The sequence below is a fragment of the Aspergillus caelatus genome (assembly GCF_009193585.1).
Source record: "Aspergillus caelatus strain CBS 763.97 unplaced genomic scaffold BDV27scaffold_318, whole genome shotgun sequence".
Classification (NCBI taxonomy): domain Eukaryota; kingdom Fungi; phylum Ascomycota; class Eurotiomycetes; order Eurotiales; family Aspergillaceae; genus Aspergillus; species Aspergillus caelatus.
The window spans coordinates 21,961-37,581 of NW_022475581.1; the positions used below are offsets into that span (position 1 = coordinate 21,961).

At 48.3% G+C, this 15,621-nt stretch overlaps 6 protein-coding genes across 6 annotated transcripts in view; 3 read left to right on the forward strand and 3 right to left on the reverse strand.

The window, feature by feature from the left end:
• Position 1, forward strand: part of BDV27DRAFT_65963 (Hsp70 family protein) — a 2,842-nt gene extending 2,841 nt beyond the window's left edge. Inside the window, exon 9 of the mRNA XM_032077225.1 lies at position 1. This exon is cut by the window's left edge and continues 383 nt beyond it. The gene's annotated coding sequence lies outside the window, so the exon portion shown is untranslated.
• A 10-nt stretch (positions 2-11) lies between these two features.
• BDV27DRAFT_65974 (uncharacterized protein) lies at positions 12-2,971 on the reverse strand. The gene is made up of 5 exons (XM_032077226.1): positions 2,927-2,971; positions 2,413-2,871; positions 2,206-2,343; positions 1,631-2,126; positions 12-1,577 (listed from the first exon to the last, which is right to left on the reverse strand). Exons 2-5 carry the CDS (start codon positions 2,739-2,741, stop codon positions 153-155), a joined length of 2,388 nt encoding a protein of 795 aa, XP_031921714.1. The 5' UTR covers positions 2,742-2,871; positions 2,927-2,971; the 3' UTR covers positions 12-152.
• Positions 2,972-5,682: 2,711 nt separating this feature from the next.
• Positions 5,683-6,728, reverse strand: BDV27DRAFT_169286 (SDR family oxidoreductase; the record flags this gene model as incomplete). Its single annotated transcript, XM_032074995.1, has 3 exons — positions 6,156-6,728; positions 5,800-6,084; positions 5,683-5,745 (listed from the first exon to the last, which is right to left on the reverse strand). Exons 1-3 carry the CDS (start codon positions 6,654-6,656, stop codon positions 5,683-5,685), a joined length of 849 nt encoding a protein of 282 aa, XP_031921715.1. The 5' UTR covers positions 6,657-6,728.
• Positions 6,729-9,770: 3,042 nt separating this feature from the next.
• BDV27DRAFT_66015 (Zn(II)2Cys6 transcription factor domain-containing protein) lies at positions 9,771-11,970 on the forward strand. Its single transcript, XM_032077228.1, has 6 exons — positions 9,771-9,903; positions 9,952-10,625; positions 10,690-10,719; positions 10,794-10,961; positions 11,028-11,206; positions 11,271-11,970. Exons 1-6 carry the CDS (start codon positions 9,847-9,849, stop codon positions 11,933-11,935), a joined length of 1,773 nt encoding a protein of 590 aa, XP_031921716.1. The 5' UTR covers positions 9,771-9,846; the 3' UTR covers positions 11,936-11,970.
• Positions 11,971-12,005: 35 nt separating this feature from the next.
• On the reverse strand, positions 12,006-13,607 carry BDV27DRAFT_163412 (transcription factor domain-containing protein; the record flags this gene model as incomplete). The annotated part of the gene is made up of 2 exons (XM_032073544.1): positions 12,006-13,468; positions 13,517-13,607. 2 exons carry the CDS (start codon positions 13,605-13,607, stop codon positions 12,006-12,008), a joined length of 1,554 nt encoding a protein of 517 aa, XP_031921717.1.
• A 506-nt stretch (positions 13,608-14,113) lies between these two features.
• Positions 14,114-15,385, forward strand: BDV27DRAFT_150283 (putative acetylornithine aminotransferase; the record flags this gene model as incomplete). The annotated part of the gene is made up of 1 exon (XM_032071204.1): positions 14,114-15,385. One exon carries the CDS (start codon positions 14,114-14,116, stop codon positions 15,383-15,385), a length of 1,272 nt encoding a protein of 423 aa, XP_031921718.1.
• Positions 15,386-15,621: the final 236 nt, after the last annotated feature.

Sequence of the window (15,621 nt, forward strand, 5' to 3'; positions counted from 1 at the left end):
CTTTCTTTCTTTCTTTCTTTCTTTCTTTCTTTCTTTCTTTCTTTCTTTCTTTCTTTACTTTTCCTTTGGTAGCGGTAACTAAATAACCACACTGATCCAAAAGCCCCATACACCAGAAATACCAAGATTACGCTAGAGCAATAGACGATAAACTAGTCATCTTTCCACGCTACCGTAATTTGTGTGATTTCATTGTCATCATCGTCGCTGGAGACTTCGTCAGATGATAATACGAGTATTGGGAAGGAAGACGACCCATGAAGGATAGAGCCAGTGGATTTGTACTCCTGCAGCGCTGAAATCCATGGGTGAAAACTTTCAAGGGTCTTTTCAGTCCTCCAATATCTGGAATGGTCTATTGGACGATTGATGTAGTCCAAATACTCTGCTGGATCGTGGCTAGGGCACAGGGGCATGGTGCTATAATAGGTGCCCTCGTAAGACATTCGTTCCACCAAACGTGCTGCATCAGCAGCTTCATATGAGCCGTCAACGATATAAAGGCATCGGCAAGGAATGCTAGGGCTTTGTCGTTCGCTATCGACTAGTACGGTGCCGTTGGAGTGGAGAGATAGCTGCTCCAAATGCGGCCATAATTTTGGTCCTTCTGTATATAGACTTTGTTTGCTTTGCATTTGCGAGTAGCGTAAATAGGGGTCTGGAGACAGACGTCGTCCAATAGTGTGTGATTCAATGATCATTGACATTAACTCAAGAACAGAAGCGGAGTCGTCACGTTTGAAACCGAATGAGGGTGGATTGGGCCCTGTACGTTTACGCGAAGTGTTGGAGATGCACTGCATGGATATTGCAGCGGCCAGGCTGTCAATTGCAGATGGACCTTTCAAGAAGTTGAGAAACCTCTCCATTTCGAGGCTGGTGTATAGTGGACACCTATTAAAGACGCCTAACATTCCTTTCCCCCAAAGCTTCTCTACTGCCCTGCTGGAGGTGGCGAGGCAAACAAGCTGTCGTACTGGTTGCCAGTCTGATGCAACGAACATCCGGAAAGCGAATCTGACAAAAAAGAACGAGCTTCTATCCGGCGCGTGGCCGGAAGCAGCCGGTCTGGAAGTCCTTGTCCAAGCTTCCTCGATACGATTCAGCGTATCCGGCACTAAGCGCCACGAGTCTTCCAGAATAGCTGAAATTTTGGTTATTGTCTCCCGATATGCTCCCTCAGAGGCAAACGAAAGCCTAAACGGCTCCACATAGTGTTCCGTTATATACAGAGCCATGAATCTAGACTCGATCACGGAAGCGTCTCTCACAACACCTGCTGCATGAAAGAGATTCAAGAAGTCTCCACTGGATACAACCGACTGTGGTAATGTCTGAGGAAGAAAGTCGACGGGGTCGTCGGAACGACAAGTCAAAACTGTGGAGCATCGCTCACTGATTGATAATATCTCAGGATCAGACTCCGGGATGTATTCTGTGGACAGGCTGCTGAGCTGGGCCAGCAAAGACTGCCGATAGACGTCGCGAGCCCAGTCAAATATGTAGTCAATAATAAGAAGCAGCTGCAGCGAGCCATCCTCGCCCGTTACATCACCACTCCACAGGTTTACGGTCACCTAATTCTATATTAGAGAGTTGTAAGGCGCGATGAAACATCGATGGTGCTTACCCATTCAATAGAGCTGCGCGTGTCTTTGGCAAAGCAACCTGCCACGTTCCACCGCTCCCCAGACCACGATAAAAACCAGACTAATGGCTCGAAAGTGCCACCTCTACCTTCACCAGCGTTTCGTAACTCATGCTGTAGTCTCAATAGACGCCGGATACAAAAGGCCGTTTGCATTTCCACGGCTGCCATGTCCCCGTGCTTACCGGACTTGGCTTCCATTATCAAGAAGGGAAACAATAGCCGCTCACCTTCATCATCGAAAGGGCTCACCTCAATCGTATCCCTGAGCCTTTGGACATTTCCAGCATACGCTGTGTGCTTGCCTATCGAGTTCAATGCCTTCCTCAGGCTACCCGTGTCTCGTAGCCCGTATACCCTATCTGGCTCTTCCGATACTTGGCCTCTTCTCCGGCCTTCAATAGGGAGAGGTGGGTCATGTTTAATGGCTGCTTGGGTGCGGTCTGAGAATATCATGTTCACCCCGTCCTCGTATCCGCTACATTTAGGTTAGCTAGTTACAGATCTCTGCCGTCCATATACTCTCAATATCGATAGCAATGTGTAGCTCAGCCCACCTGTTGTAGCCCCACTGGTCAACACACCGGCATGGCGCACGGCGCCTACGCCTAGCTTCCAATGACTGAGCAAATGGCTGCGAGGACAGTACCGCGGCTTCGATCTCCGATTTCCAGAGCCTACTACGACATCTGGGACTGAATGACTCACGCGTATGTCAGCACGGTTGTAGGATGCCCCTGGAAGTCTACCCCACCCTGACTTACCAGGTTACTTCAACCGTAAATCTATGGAGGACCTCTGGTTCAATCGAGAATCTCCACCCGGCTTCATTCTTCCTATCCTCTCTGGAAATCAGACTCCGCTGGACTAGGCGTGCCGCCCTCTGCTTCGTTTGACGTCTCCAGGGTTTGTCTATCGAGTCAACTGAGACGGTTTCACTGAAGCTCGAATATTTCTGATTCCCGAGCTTCTGAATATCTGCGAAAAGCCTGCGGTGGGCATCAGGCCACTGCCTGGGTGGGGCGGGGCCAAGGAATCGAATGTTAAGCTCTTTGGTGTAATCCCATCGAGCCCTATATTCTGCTTGGTCCATTTTGCAATTTCGATATTCCCAGCAGCAGGCTGGCCTAAGTAACTGGAACAGTTCCAATTTTAAGGGAGAAAATCTTCATTGGAGCCACGAGTTGTGATGCCGCAGTCTTTGCAGCAGGTGATGCATCTTACTGTCCACGATCAACTAAATGCATGGTGAGCTGGATAGCATGGACTGAATCTGACCTGTAATAATTCTAAAGGAAAATAAGTCCTTGCCCGTTGAAATTTCGCATGACCCCAACAAACTAAATTGCGAGCCACGCCGCTTTTCCGTATATGGGGTTCAAGATAAGGAGCACTGTAGGCAGAAAAGTCGCAGAGTGGAGGGAAACGTCGCCCATATACGTCAGCACTCCAGGTATGCGGGGAATTCGGGTACGGAATAGAGAGGGGTTTTCTCAGTTTAGACTGTAGAGGGGTAAATATGGAAGAAAAAATAAACCCGACGAATAGATAAACAAAAAATGAAACATACAACAGGAGGGATTCGCTGGTGGTCACCCACCCAACTACTAACCTCCCGGCGTGTGGCTAAAACACAGTAAGTAGTGCGGTGAGTGCCGCCCGGGTAAGAATAGGGTGAGCGCCGCTTTAGCGTCGCGCGACTCGGGTGATTAGGGTGAGTGCGCAATAGACAGGGTGAGAACAGGGTGAGACCGTGTTATGCAAGAATCACGCTTTGGCCCTCCATGCTGAAGTGAAGCATACTTTATTGGCTGGTCTACCACTCTCTGAAGCACTTGGCACCTGCACATAGCCACCTCCTATGCCCCAAGGAAGAATGAGTGTCCGTTTTATATCGATACCTTCAGGCCAGCAATTGGATTATTCAAATGACATAGGGTTGGTCTACATCATGATTATTCCAAACCCCTTAAAAGGTAAACAATTAAGGGACAAGTACAGTATTTCTGGAAATCGGTGTCACCCCCTGCACTCTTTCATTGTTCCTTAGACCCTAAATACCAAGACACATTAAACTACTTTCGGAGTAACTATGTCAGCCTCATTTGTTTTTAGAATATTTTAGTAATATACCGTAAATTACCAGATTATCATATTAGCAAAAAACACGTTTATTACCTATAAGGCCAAAAACAGTCACCTAAGTACCCTACGTTAACTCTCCTAATCCTCACACTAAGCGATACAACGAACTATAGCTCCTAAACTAGCAAGGTTTAGCGCCTAGTGGTTACAGTGGGAGGTAATAAGTTTTTGGCACACCTATTTCGGGATTAGTGGCCTTGTCAGAGACCGCCTACTAAATTAGATCTATTCTGCCGGCAGAAACCTCTTGAATTCAGCTATCTAGTATTTAGTATATCAGCCACGGCCCACGGGCCTCAGTTACAGCCTTTACACGATGAGGCATAGTTTGGGACAGGCGTACAAGAATCCGCTGTTCTATAGCCTGCCAGGCCTCCTTAGCTGTCTGTATAAAAAGCTGGCGTGTTGCTTCAGTATCATCAGCGTGTGCTAGCTCAGGATAAAGCTTATATATCTCTTCTTTCATTAAAGGCTTAAAGCCCAGCCTTCGTCTTATACTAGTTAAAAATAATCTAACTTACTATAGATATAGAGCTTAAAGAGTTTTTATACTAGACCTAATTAGGTTTAGTCTAGGCTTGGCGGGGAACCCGCGGGTCGGGGAGGCCTAAACCTAGCGGGTTTTGGGTCGGGTGCGGGGACACCTATCAAAAACCCGACCCGCGTGCAACTCTAATAAATACCTATAAATAGATTTTAAAGCTAGACGAGTATTAGTCTTAGAGAAATTAGCCTCGTGGTTTACTATAAGTTAAAGGTAAACTAGATATTGATAAATTAACTTTAATTTGTCTTCTTATATAATAGACAAAAAGAATTATAAGATAGTGTTTATAGTATTATTTGACTCGATTTTTTCTTTACCGCCTAAGGTATAGAGATATAATATATATCGCTTAGAATACTTAGATTATTATTAAACTAGATTTTCGACTGTAATATAACTATACGCTCTTATATATATAAGATCTATAAATAACAATATAGATAGTTCAGAGGAGAAGGCGACTTTCATAGATTTGATCGGTCGACGCTGTGGCGATTCGGAGGTATCAGCTGCTGCAAGCTAAAGAAAGCAAGAGAAAAAAAGGGTCAGAAGTTGTCTCATTCCTCTAAAACTATTGTTTCTCCGCTGAACAAAAGATATGGAAGGATCGCAGGAGGACCGAAAAGGAAGGAGCGTGTGTCTGTCTGCTACATCAGCATGATCGGCATGAGGGATATGATGCCAATGCAACTTCAAAAGCTAATACATTGGCAAACATCCTAGACCGGGGCTTGACCACCTCGTCTTTTTTACACAAGGGTCCCGCAGCTCCGCTGAAAGGGTTTTCGTGCGAAGAATAGAACATATCATCAATTCCATGTTGACCGATCGCGTGAAGCGCGTCTGTCTTCATGAGGTTGTGGGTTTGAAGATATTTCGTCGGTCACAGGTAAGTCGGCACTGATCTGCCATTTTCCAAGAATGCTGCATCCTGTTCGAGAACGAAGGGGAGGCATCCTCCTGATAATCCATTCACCTGCACGCATGTTGTTCGCGGTATTCTACGGCAGCTGGCTTAGTTCGTTATTCCTCACTGAGACTTTCAGAGACCGAGAAATTAAGAAGAGAAAAACAATCGAAAGGAAAGGAAAAGTAAATGTGGGCGTCGAAGAAGTGAATTCTTTGGGATTACACGCCCGGCGATTCGAACGTATGAATGCTGGATACATATTATATTCTTCTAGGATTTTTAATGTCGTCATGGTCATTCAAATTGCTGCTACGAAAGCTGTTGCTCTTGAAGCATGATCAAACTGGCCGGCTGCCTGCTAAGGCTGTGTTTGGCAAGGAAACAAAATTTCCACAAGCAACATGGGACACAAGTTTCAGCTCGTGTTGCTCTTTATCGACGGTGTAGCCGCGCCTTTACTAGGTCAAGCTTAAACCGGCGGACGAGGATCCAATTCTAACGAATAGTTCAAGTTAGAATCCCATCACATGGAAGATAAAGCTGACTTACCAATAGCCATAACGGAAGGAAGTTAAGAAGATAAATCAATTTGGTCAAAGCGCCTTCCCAGATCTCCACGCTGACCCGTGGCCGCATAAGTTTCGCGACTACGGACGTAGCATAAGCATGCGGGGACATGCCGTTTTTATTGCCTTGGTACTTTATATCCTCAACAATGCGTTTTATCGGAAGATAGAGCGATGAACCTGGGGCTTGAAGCCCGTGGTGAAGGATGTTACTTTGTACAAAGCCCGTGACAATCTCGATCACCTCTATCCCCAGCGGCATCATCTCCTAAGGCTTGATTAGAGTGAACTCTCCGCGGGTCAACTGGGTCCTATATTCTGTAGGTATAGTTATCTTACCAGGCGGAGGGTCTTTGAATACTGGCTTAGAGCAGCCTTGGAAGCGTTATAAGGCCCTTGCCATACGATTGGCAGCTCGCGCGTTACACTGCCGATCTGCACAATGCGCGCGCGGTCTGATCGACGGAGTAAGGGCACGAAGACCTGACAGAGGCGCATAACAGCAAAGACGTTAACTTGGAACAGGTGGACCACCTCCTCGATGTCCAGGTCTAAGGAGGTGGATGCGTAGTGCGTTCCGGCGTTATTAACCAGGAAATCAAGCCGGCCACCCGTGTGTTCAGATACCGCCTCTTTTAATTCGTTAATACTGTCTGGATTGGAGGCCTCAAGGGAAAAGGACTCGATGTTGTCGTATTGGCTGGTTAGGTCGCTGAGGGATTCAGCGCTTCGTGCTGTAGCGAGCACAGTAACACCCTTGGCTGCGAATGCGATTGCAAGGTCTCTCCCGATCCCACTGCTGCAGCCTGTGATAAGTGCAAACATCGGTGGCTGTGCCATGGAATGGAATCTGGGATGGCGGAAGTGTTGCGTTGATGGTCCTGCCAGAATTGGTCGCCCGCTATGAACGGCTGAACGGCTTTATGAGAGTGTTCTGTGGAGTCACTATTTTTGGGGGGTGGGGGGAGGCCTTTTATAGCCAGTACTGTCCCGACAGCCACACCGGTGACTAGCGACTTCCCAGATCTTTCAGTGGAAACAAATTGTTTTTTTCACTTTTCACACCTGAGTGGTCAAGATTATCCCCATTCTTGCACGGCCTTTTGAGGATCGTCAGGTGTACTGCTCGCACCATGATCAATAACAGTCCATTTGACTTTAATGGCTTCTCATCCAGGTTAGTGAGTACTCACAATAATTTGATCTCCTCAAGATTACCTTCTGCTGCTTTGTATCACAAGTACCCCGATTGTCTTCTGCGCAGCAATAAATGCCTCCCTAATTCGATTGGTGGTATTGATCTTCCTCTCATTGTGGCTATTTCCTCTTTCATGTATGAAATCATTTTGTTACTGGTTTTTTATTCCAGCTGATATAATTTCGCTGATTACGGGCCGTCGAAGGCGTGTGAGGGCGATCAAATCCAATATTCAGACCGGAGTGGATATGTCCTAATATGATTCGTGCCGTCAACGTGTCAATTGGATGCTGTTTCAAGAGTGAGTTCCAGTGATAATAATGCCAAATAAACCATACAAAAGGATATTTTGCCGTCTGAACTTGCCCAGCGCTAATTGTACGGTCCTTGCAATGATGCCTCGACGGCTAGACTACCGAGGGTCAGCACGCTCTCACGTTGGTACCGTGCCAGTATCTAGTCCTTAACATAGCTCGGTAACTTGATATTGTGCACAATTCAATCAATTGGTCGAAGGCCATCCGGTATATTTGAATGTAGATGCTATCGTGTCACTTACGTCTCGGATACGGTGACCTAGTATTATCGGCTATTGCATGGCTTATGGGGGGCGGTGGCGAAGGCTGAAAGTACGTTATCAAGCCCCAATGTATGCATTCATAGTAAAGAGTGTGATGCTGGGTTCCCTTGCCGGAAGCTGAACTCCCTTTGAGTCTCCTAATCAACTACGACTCTTTCGACACAGTGTCGTTCCGCTTTGTATTCATTCAGCTCGTATCCACCACTACGCGATGAAAAGGCAGTAAATCCCTCAGCAGCCAGTGTGTCAAATACGATGGCTCCGCTCCCATCCGGATCTGCACTATGTAGGTGAAGAGACTCGCTGGACTGTACAAGTGGCCTTGGTGGTCCGCCGGCATTGCAGTGGAAGAAAAGTATCCGTCGGGGGTTTTCCCATGCCGGGTCCACTTGAAACTTCACCAATGCGGAGGGCGGTCATTTTTGGTGTATAAAACCAGCCGTTAGCGGATCGACAAACTTCGCTCACATGAAGGGGAAAGATCCACCAGATCAGAGTACTCAGCCCACCCTAGGAAGATTCTTAGTATACACTCTAAAAAAGCACTAATGTTGCGAGTGTCAAAAATGGATAGGCTCCCAAAACCCAATTTCATAACTGCCTGCTCCTCTATGGTTCAGCTTCCCACGTTCTGCAGCAATGACTACCGTGCAAAATATTCATAACACTACCTGATCAACTACTTTGAGGGCGGCTAAGTCAGGCAGAGGAAGGAATCGCCATAGCCAATGAATCCTTCAACGGCGTAGCGACTCATATTGTCGATCGTCCCGCTAGGGGACTTCCTCTCGCTGGCAATCAATGCTTTTACGGAATATCTCTCATGCTGAGATCCTTCGCTTTGAGATAGTGAGAGCTGGTCCTCATATCGACGCAAAAAAATGAGTTCCACTCAGTTTTGAAGGGGGGTATCTGTTTAAGAACGAGTGTGCCAGTCCAAAAAGATCTATGGATCGCAGGCAGCCACATTGCAAACCTTTTCTATCTATGCACTTCCCCCTAGTCCGACATCCCTACTATAGAGCAAGCAAATCAGCACATATGGTTGCACCCATGTTATAACTCCAGATATAGTACAGAATTCACTCATCAAGGTATGGTCTTCAATAAATTGAAACTAATTATCACACCACACGGCCGCAAACTAACCACGAGCCAAGACCCCAAGCTTGCATCAAGTCTAAACGAGGTCTTACGATATAGGCTAGACCGCTTGAAACAAAAGCTGTATTATCATGTGATTCTTGTGGAGACATGTAACGCTTCTTTATTGTACCGTCAACAATGGCATCTGCTAATCATGCAGGAGACCAGAATCTCAGGAGCTCGCACCAAAACAATCCCTCCATAGGCAGAAGGCAATGGGAGCCAGAGACCGTTACCACGAACGACTTCCTAACACCGACCGTGGCTTGGTTGATGGCAGTTATTATATTAATGGTGGCTGTCGTGCTATTTAAAGCGCGGTTGATCTCTGGGCTATGTAGTGGCAATCGATATACATAACATGTTGGTCTTGCTACATCTTGCTCCTGTATATGGTTTGGAGACAGAAATATTTCGAAGCGCTTTTTCTCTACAATAAAAGTTTATTTGTTATCCTTTATGGTCAGAGAATGTGATTATATAAGCTTTACCTATGAATAACCTCCAGGAAATGACCTCAATCTCTGGTTTTTTTAACCACCATGACCAGTATGTCACGTTCTGTGGTTTCCCTGGCTAGCAGCATTGGATGTGCAAGTGCTTAAGTTTGAACGGAAGATAATAAGACAGGTGGATTCTATCCGTAAGAAACGGCTCCAATGAATCTCACGCATAAAGAGAAGCAGTACCCAAATACTGGTACTGCATGCCCTCTGCTCCCCCAGATCCCTATGATTATTTCTTCAGTCATTTTGGAGGTATAAGGGGGTTCTGGAATCTGGAGTTCGGGTTCTGTTATTAAAGGGTAAAGCATAATACCTGTCCTCAACTAAAATGCCAGGTTTCTATCAAGTTTCTAATCGGTTGAAGCCCCTTTTGTTGGGGATATCTTCGAAGTTGAGGGCAAAGTTTCTGTGGTTTTGATAGGGTGGTTGGCGCTGACTAATACGTGGATACCGAATAGGCAAGTACCTACCAACCACACATATAGCAGTAACCCACTTTCGACCGCGTTCCCGAGGAGGCTCATCACACTGCTTGAATCCTCCATCACATTTCTTTTTTTCCCTTCCAAAGAAGGAGTTCGTCAACTGACTGAAGACATCATGACATCACCAAGGTCATCGAAGGATCTCCGCAGCTGTGATCGATGTTTTATCATGGTATTTAGCCTGACCCATTGTGATACATTGCTTCTAAGCTGCCGGCAGAAAACGCAGTGTGATCTAGCCGAAGTATGCGGCCGATGTAAGCGTCTTGGGCTAGAATGTACGAATATTCGACCTGTCAAATCCAAGGGCCGACCACGAAAGTCACAGCGCCCGAACCAGCCGCAAGGAGATACCCAGCCACCCACCCGAGGGCGTACACCAGAACGTGTGTCGCCCTATCCACCTGACATGATCATTCAGGCTGTTTTAACCGGTTTGAACCAACATGTCGATCCCCTGCTGGCTGGGCCTCTATTACAACACATTCGGACTTTAAGACCTGGTCATGGCCTCTGTGCTGTTATGCTAGCGGAGCCACATTCGGCTGTTGACAACGGCCTTGACATTCACAACCCAGCTCTATATTGCAGTATCATTTCTATCGTGCTGGAACTCTGGCAACGGAGGGTCCACCAGCCTGACGAGCAGTCACTTCAACAGAAAAGGGATTTAATTCGAGAAGAAGCATTGTCGCGGATTCCGCATATCTTTTCACGCTCTGAGCCATCTGTATCTGACGCTCTATCCTTGCTCTTACTCAGCCATACGTGGTGCCTTACCAGTCAGCATATCGATGCTGCAGCTCAATGGACTGCTCTCGCGCACTTCATCATAAATAATAGTATCAAGGGGCGAGATCTACTATCCTATGCTCCTCGTGAAGTGGACAAACGGTTCGTTATTCTGCGATAAACATGATGTTGCAATGACGTCAACAATTACTTATGGCGCATGTAGCGTATCCTTCGGCTGCACTCTCCAGGAAAGGTTGGCAAGATTATATTCTTGAGGCAGGATTTGCAAGCGTTGTCGAGTGCAGCTAACTCTACTGTCCATTTTAGCACGCTCAACCTGCTTCACTACAGTGCCATCAATCATGGCGAACAAAAAGTGGCGACAGACCATCTATACCACATATTCAATGTGTCGCCGGTATCGGAATGCAACTCTGCTTCTGCTTCCCAACGGTTCCCAGCAGAGTACTTGGCACTATTCATCCCATTGATCAGGTTTGTCTGTCCTCACCTGGCCTCGTGCTAAGTATCGGAACTGTATGCGTAGCTGATATGTACAAGAATATGCAGTCTCGTTCTCACAGAGCCCCCTTCGGGAAGCCGCGATTGGCTCAACGCATACGATGATATCGAGGCTTTCTACATTGCATTTCCTATCTCATTACTTAGGTTCGACAATCTTCGGTTCCTGTACCAGGCAGAGGCAATGGTTTGGATGCATGGACTTTTGATAATCCTCTGTACGTCAACGTCGCGCTTGACGCGGCCACCAGGTGAAGATAAAAGCTAACTTGCGGCGGGAAGACGTGGGAAGGGACTTGCTTAGCATTCTTCTAAGACCGCTAGATGATGACACGCTAAGACATGTTCTTAATCATTCATTGCTTATCGGCGAAGTCCTTCCTTCAATCGAGCGTCTAGCCGACGGGTTCGAGGATACATCTCCCGCATTAATATTTTTCCTCCTCCTTTCATGCGCGGTCCACATCGCTACGCTCGGAAGATATGCATTAGACCAGGGGAGAGCAGTGTTGTTTGCCGCCAGTGATGAAAGTGGCACCTCCGCCAGCATCCCACAGAAAATAATAACGTCAAGCTGGATGCATCTTCACATTGTCTCACAGATCCGCAAGTCCTGTCCACGGTACGACCTGCCTCTTCTGACTGATATCGAGCGATTACTTGCAGTTTGTTACAGTCGCACTGTGCTGGGAGTTGCGTCTGCTGAGACAGTCTCTGCAACGCAGCTGATGCTTTATCGATGGAAAGGGCGGGGAGGAGGGGTGGCACCACTAAGAGTTCCGATGGCACTGGCGGAGTGGGAGTTCCCCCAGCGACCTGAGGATGACATATTGAAGTGTATTCCAAACCACACTGAGCTCTCGCCTGGCATTGTGGCTGAGCTCTGTGATTCACAAAGCAGAATTGTCCAGGAAGGTTATTTCGACTTGAGTATCGTCATACCATGAGACTCTGATACACATTTTGTGGCGTGCGCGATTCACATATCAACCTGCAGCCTAGCTTGTATGAACCAAGCTAATACAGTGGCAAGCAAAACCTCATGTCCTGGCTGACAGCCTCCAGACTTGTCCTATTTTCATCGCATGCTAGAGGAAGTCCCGATTGATGAATTCCACCCTGAACACCCACACTGGGCCCGTTCACGCGCACCCGCCGCCACAACTCCTGCAGTAGTAAAAGAATGTGCTCAATGTGGTGGACGCTAAAGCGCAAATGCATGCCCCGTAGCAGCGCCGTGATTTCCTTTTGTAATCCGATATCGGCACCGCACTCGTTTGCAGCGACGACAACAGGCCACGTCATAACGTTCATGATAGTTATGCGCTGCTCATCGTACATGTTAATGAGGGCATGAAGTCCCACCAGTATTTCACGTATGAACTTGAGGGTGGTGCTCGCGCGGGAGGAGGTTAGCGGGGTCAACACGCTCGTTTGGAACCCTCCGCGCCACAAGAAGATCAGGGACGCTTTGCGCATGATTTCCCAGGTCGTCGTCAAGGCTAGCGAGAGCTGCGTGGAAAAATGAGGCGGTATCGATGGGTGTCTCCAGAGTGTGAGGATCGTCTCTAATTTGGAAAAAAGATCCTCCTTCATAGAGGTCAGACCCTCCTGGTTGTATGGTCGAGCTACGGGAGGAGGGTAGTCGTCAGATATCTCACAGGTCCGTTCATAGAGTCTGATGACAGTCTCACGGACCAACAGATCAACCTCTTCCCCATACCCCCGAGGTAGGCCCCCTGATTCCAGTACCGCAGATAGGGCAGCAATGATAGTAACTAGAGACCTCGGATAACCCGTTATAATCTCTGTAGGTGAAAAGCCATTGTCGCTGCCCTCCGTGGGCGCCATCACATCCGGAGGCGCGATCTTCCACTTTAACCAAGCTAACCTTACGCCCCTGTCCCTCCACCCTACCCTACCCAGCGAAAACGCCCCGATGTCCAGATACGCCGCGATTTCTCTCGCGAGACGGGGCACATCTCCGGCACAATCCACGACTCGCGGGTCAAGAAAATCGATTACAGAGATAATGCCGGAAATATGCAGCGCCCAATCGGCGCTCTTGGCCGAAGGTCCAGAGGAGCTAGGGAATCCAGCGCATATGAGGACTAGAACCGAGCCGAGGAGCTCAACGACTTCATCTTCCTCAACTTGCGCGGTCTGATCGAGAGTTGCTATTTTGTGTTGCAAGTCTGCTAACGCAGACTGGTAGCGGAGTAACGTGGATGATGGGACGCTATTGGCAGGCTGTTGGAGGGAATTATGCGGATCCGTTGGAATGGGCAACCACGCGGTGTACGCGGGTCCCGATGTGTTCGAGCCGGTGATTGACGCCGGCCATGAGCGCATGGTGCCGGCGAGGGCGAGCATGGTGTTGCGGATACTTGGGTACTTCTGGGCAAGAAAGCACAGGCCTGATAACAGGGGATTACCCGACTCGTTAATTGCGGTGAAACGTCGCCTAGTCATACGGATGACTAGGCCTGGTTAGCGAGATACCAATCCACAAAGCCGAAACGACATACGAAGACGAATATCCTGATTCTCAGCCCCTGTTAATCGGAGGCCACACCGGTGGAGCATTGACAAGCCCCAGCGATCCTCTTCAGCGCCCATTGGTCCGGTCGTCTCCGGCTTTTTTGACGAGGTGAGATGGCGTTCCTCTCTGGTAGGACAGGAGATGAGGATAACTATCCCTGATCTCCACCAAGTCCGAGTCGATAGCGGGTGAGCACTCTGTGGTGGGGTGCGAGATACTAGAAAGGCTAGGATTATTAAAACCCCCCGACGGGCATTTAATCCCGAAATCCGCAAAGCCCGCGTGACCCACTCTGCGCAACGTGCGGCCTATTGGAAGGGAGTGTTTAAACGGGTTGCGTCTCACATTAGATCCGTATGCGATTACATTTATATTTCAGCCCTCTGAACCGGAAGCAGGAGGTTGCCTCGGCATCCCTGATCACGTTTGCGTTTGTGGACGGAGAAACCATTACAATAACTTGGAACGGTCATACCTATATATACTCGCAAGGGTCGTCATTTTCCAAACCGCGAAAATGAACCGAGATCGACCAGGAAACCAACAAACGCCCACCTACGGTATAATGGCGTCCCAGGTTGTCATGCGGGACCCAGCTGGAGCGAGGAATGCGCTTCAGAGCAAGCTGGCAGATGCCGTGGCCGACTTCATTTCGAAAAACCCTTCCTCAAAGAAAGCGATTGAGAGAGCCAGCGAAAGCCTCCCCGGTGGCACAACCCGCGCAGTGCTGGAATCAGACCCTTTCCCTCTCGTTGTCCGCTCAGGCAGCGGATCAACGCTGACCTCTGTTGACGGGAGAGCGTATGTGGACTTCGTCTCCGACTTTACCGCCGGCTTATTTGGCCACTCGCACCCAGCCTTGCAACAAGCCATCGCCCTAGCCGCGCAGAATGGGTTCAGCCTCGGCGCAATAACAGAACTCGAGGCCCAGGTGAGCGAGACAATTAAGAACCGCTTCCAAAGCATTGATTTGGTCCGGTTCTGCAATTCAGGCACCGAGGCGAACACCTATGCTATTGGAACATCACTGGCATACACAGGCAAAAAGAAAGTCCTAGTCTTTGATCATGCCTACCACGGAGGCTGTTTGAGCTTTGGAGATGAAATGAACCAGCTGAATGTGCCATACGACTTCGTCGTTGGTACCTACGGGGACATTGAGAAAACTCGGGCGAAACTGAGCTTCGATATCGGGGCGATTATCATTGAACCAATGCAGTCTGCCGGTGGGATGCGACCCGCTGGCAAAGAATTCCTTCTCTTTCTGCGAGAAGCAGCTAATACACTCGGTGCTGTCCTCATATTCGACGAGGTGGTTACCTCCCGGTTGGACTTCCATGGCCTCCAAGGGGTCGTTGGGGTAACGCCAGACATGACAACGCTGGGCAAGTACCTGGGCGGTGGATTGTCTTTCGGTGCCTTTGGTGGGAAGAAGGATATCATGTCACAGTTCGATGGCAAGTCGGACTCGCGACAGAAACTCTCACACTCGGGCACCTTCAACAACAACATTTTCACCATGACCGCGGCTGCGGCTGCCTCGACAATCGTCACAAAAGGGCGAATCGACCAGCTCAATACTCTCGGTGATAAGGTGAGAGAAGGTATTACCACCATTGTGAGTGACATTGGGAAGCCAGGTCAGGTTGTTGCCCTTGGATTTGGGAGCTGCGTGGGTATATATTTTCCTGGCGAGACTGGTGATTTACTGCGGGAGTTGTGCTTCTTCTATTTGCTCTCGCAGGGGCTGTGGATTGGACGACGCGGGTTTTTGGCACTGAACTTTGCCCATGATGAGGCGGATATTGATCGGTTCCTGGAGACGTTTAAGGAATTTTTGGTCCTGCATATGTAGTTTCTACCTTCTTTTGGCAGGTCTATAGCGTGGTTCTATTTGTTGTCCAGTTTGCGCGGCTACATACTTCCATAAGATATGGCGAAAAAGAAAAAAGTCTCACGAGAAGCCAGGTCTTATGTATGACAGGCTAATTGGGCCTCTTGTGAATATAATACTGTCTTCCTTAACAACATTCTCATATTGCTACAAGCTAATAGCATCGTATGTGCTCCTTCCCCTCCGCCCCTCCCTTT

What these genes read in the sequence shown, in the direction of transcription:
- BDV27DRAFT_65974 (XM_032077226.1), bottom strand. Translation starts at nt 2,741, where the DNA reads ATGGACCAAGCAGAATATAGGGCTCGATGGGATTACACCAAAGAGCTT. An exon ending in TTTACGGTTGAAGTAACCTG is followed by an intron (nt 2,344 to 2,412) that starts GTAAGTCAGGGT and finishes TGAGTCATTCAG; the next exon opens with TCCCAGATGTCGTAGTAGGC. An exon ending in CGCGCAGCTCTATTGAATGG is followed by an intron (nt 1,578 to 1,630) that starts GTAAGCACCATC and finishes ATATAGAATTAG; the next exon opens with GTGACCGTAAACCTGTGGAG.
- BDV27DRAFT_66015 (XM_032077228.1), top strand. Translation starts at nt 9,847, where the DNA reads ATGACATCACCAAGGTCATCGAAGGATCTCCGCAGCTGTGATCGATGT. An exon ending in CCTCGTGAAGTGGACAAACG is followed by an intron (nt 10,626 to 10,689) that starts GTTCGTTATTCT and finishes TGGCGCATGTAG; the next exon opens with CGTATCCTTCGGCTGCACTC. An exon ending in GGCTGCACTCTCCAGGAAAG is followed by an intron (nt 10,720 to 10,793) that starts GTTGGCAAGATT and finishes TGTCCATTTTAG; the next exon opens with CACGCTCAACCTGCTTCACT.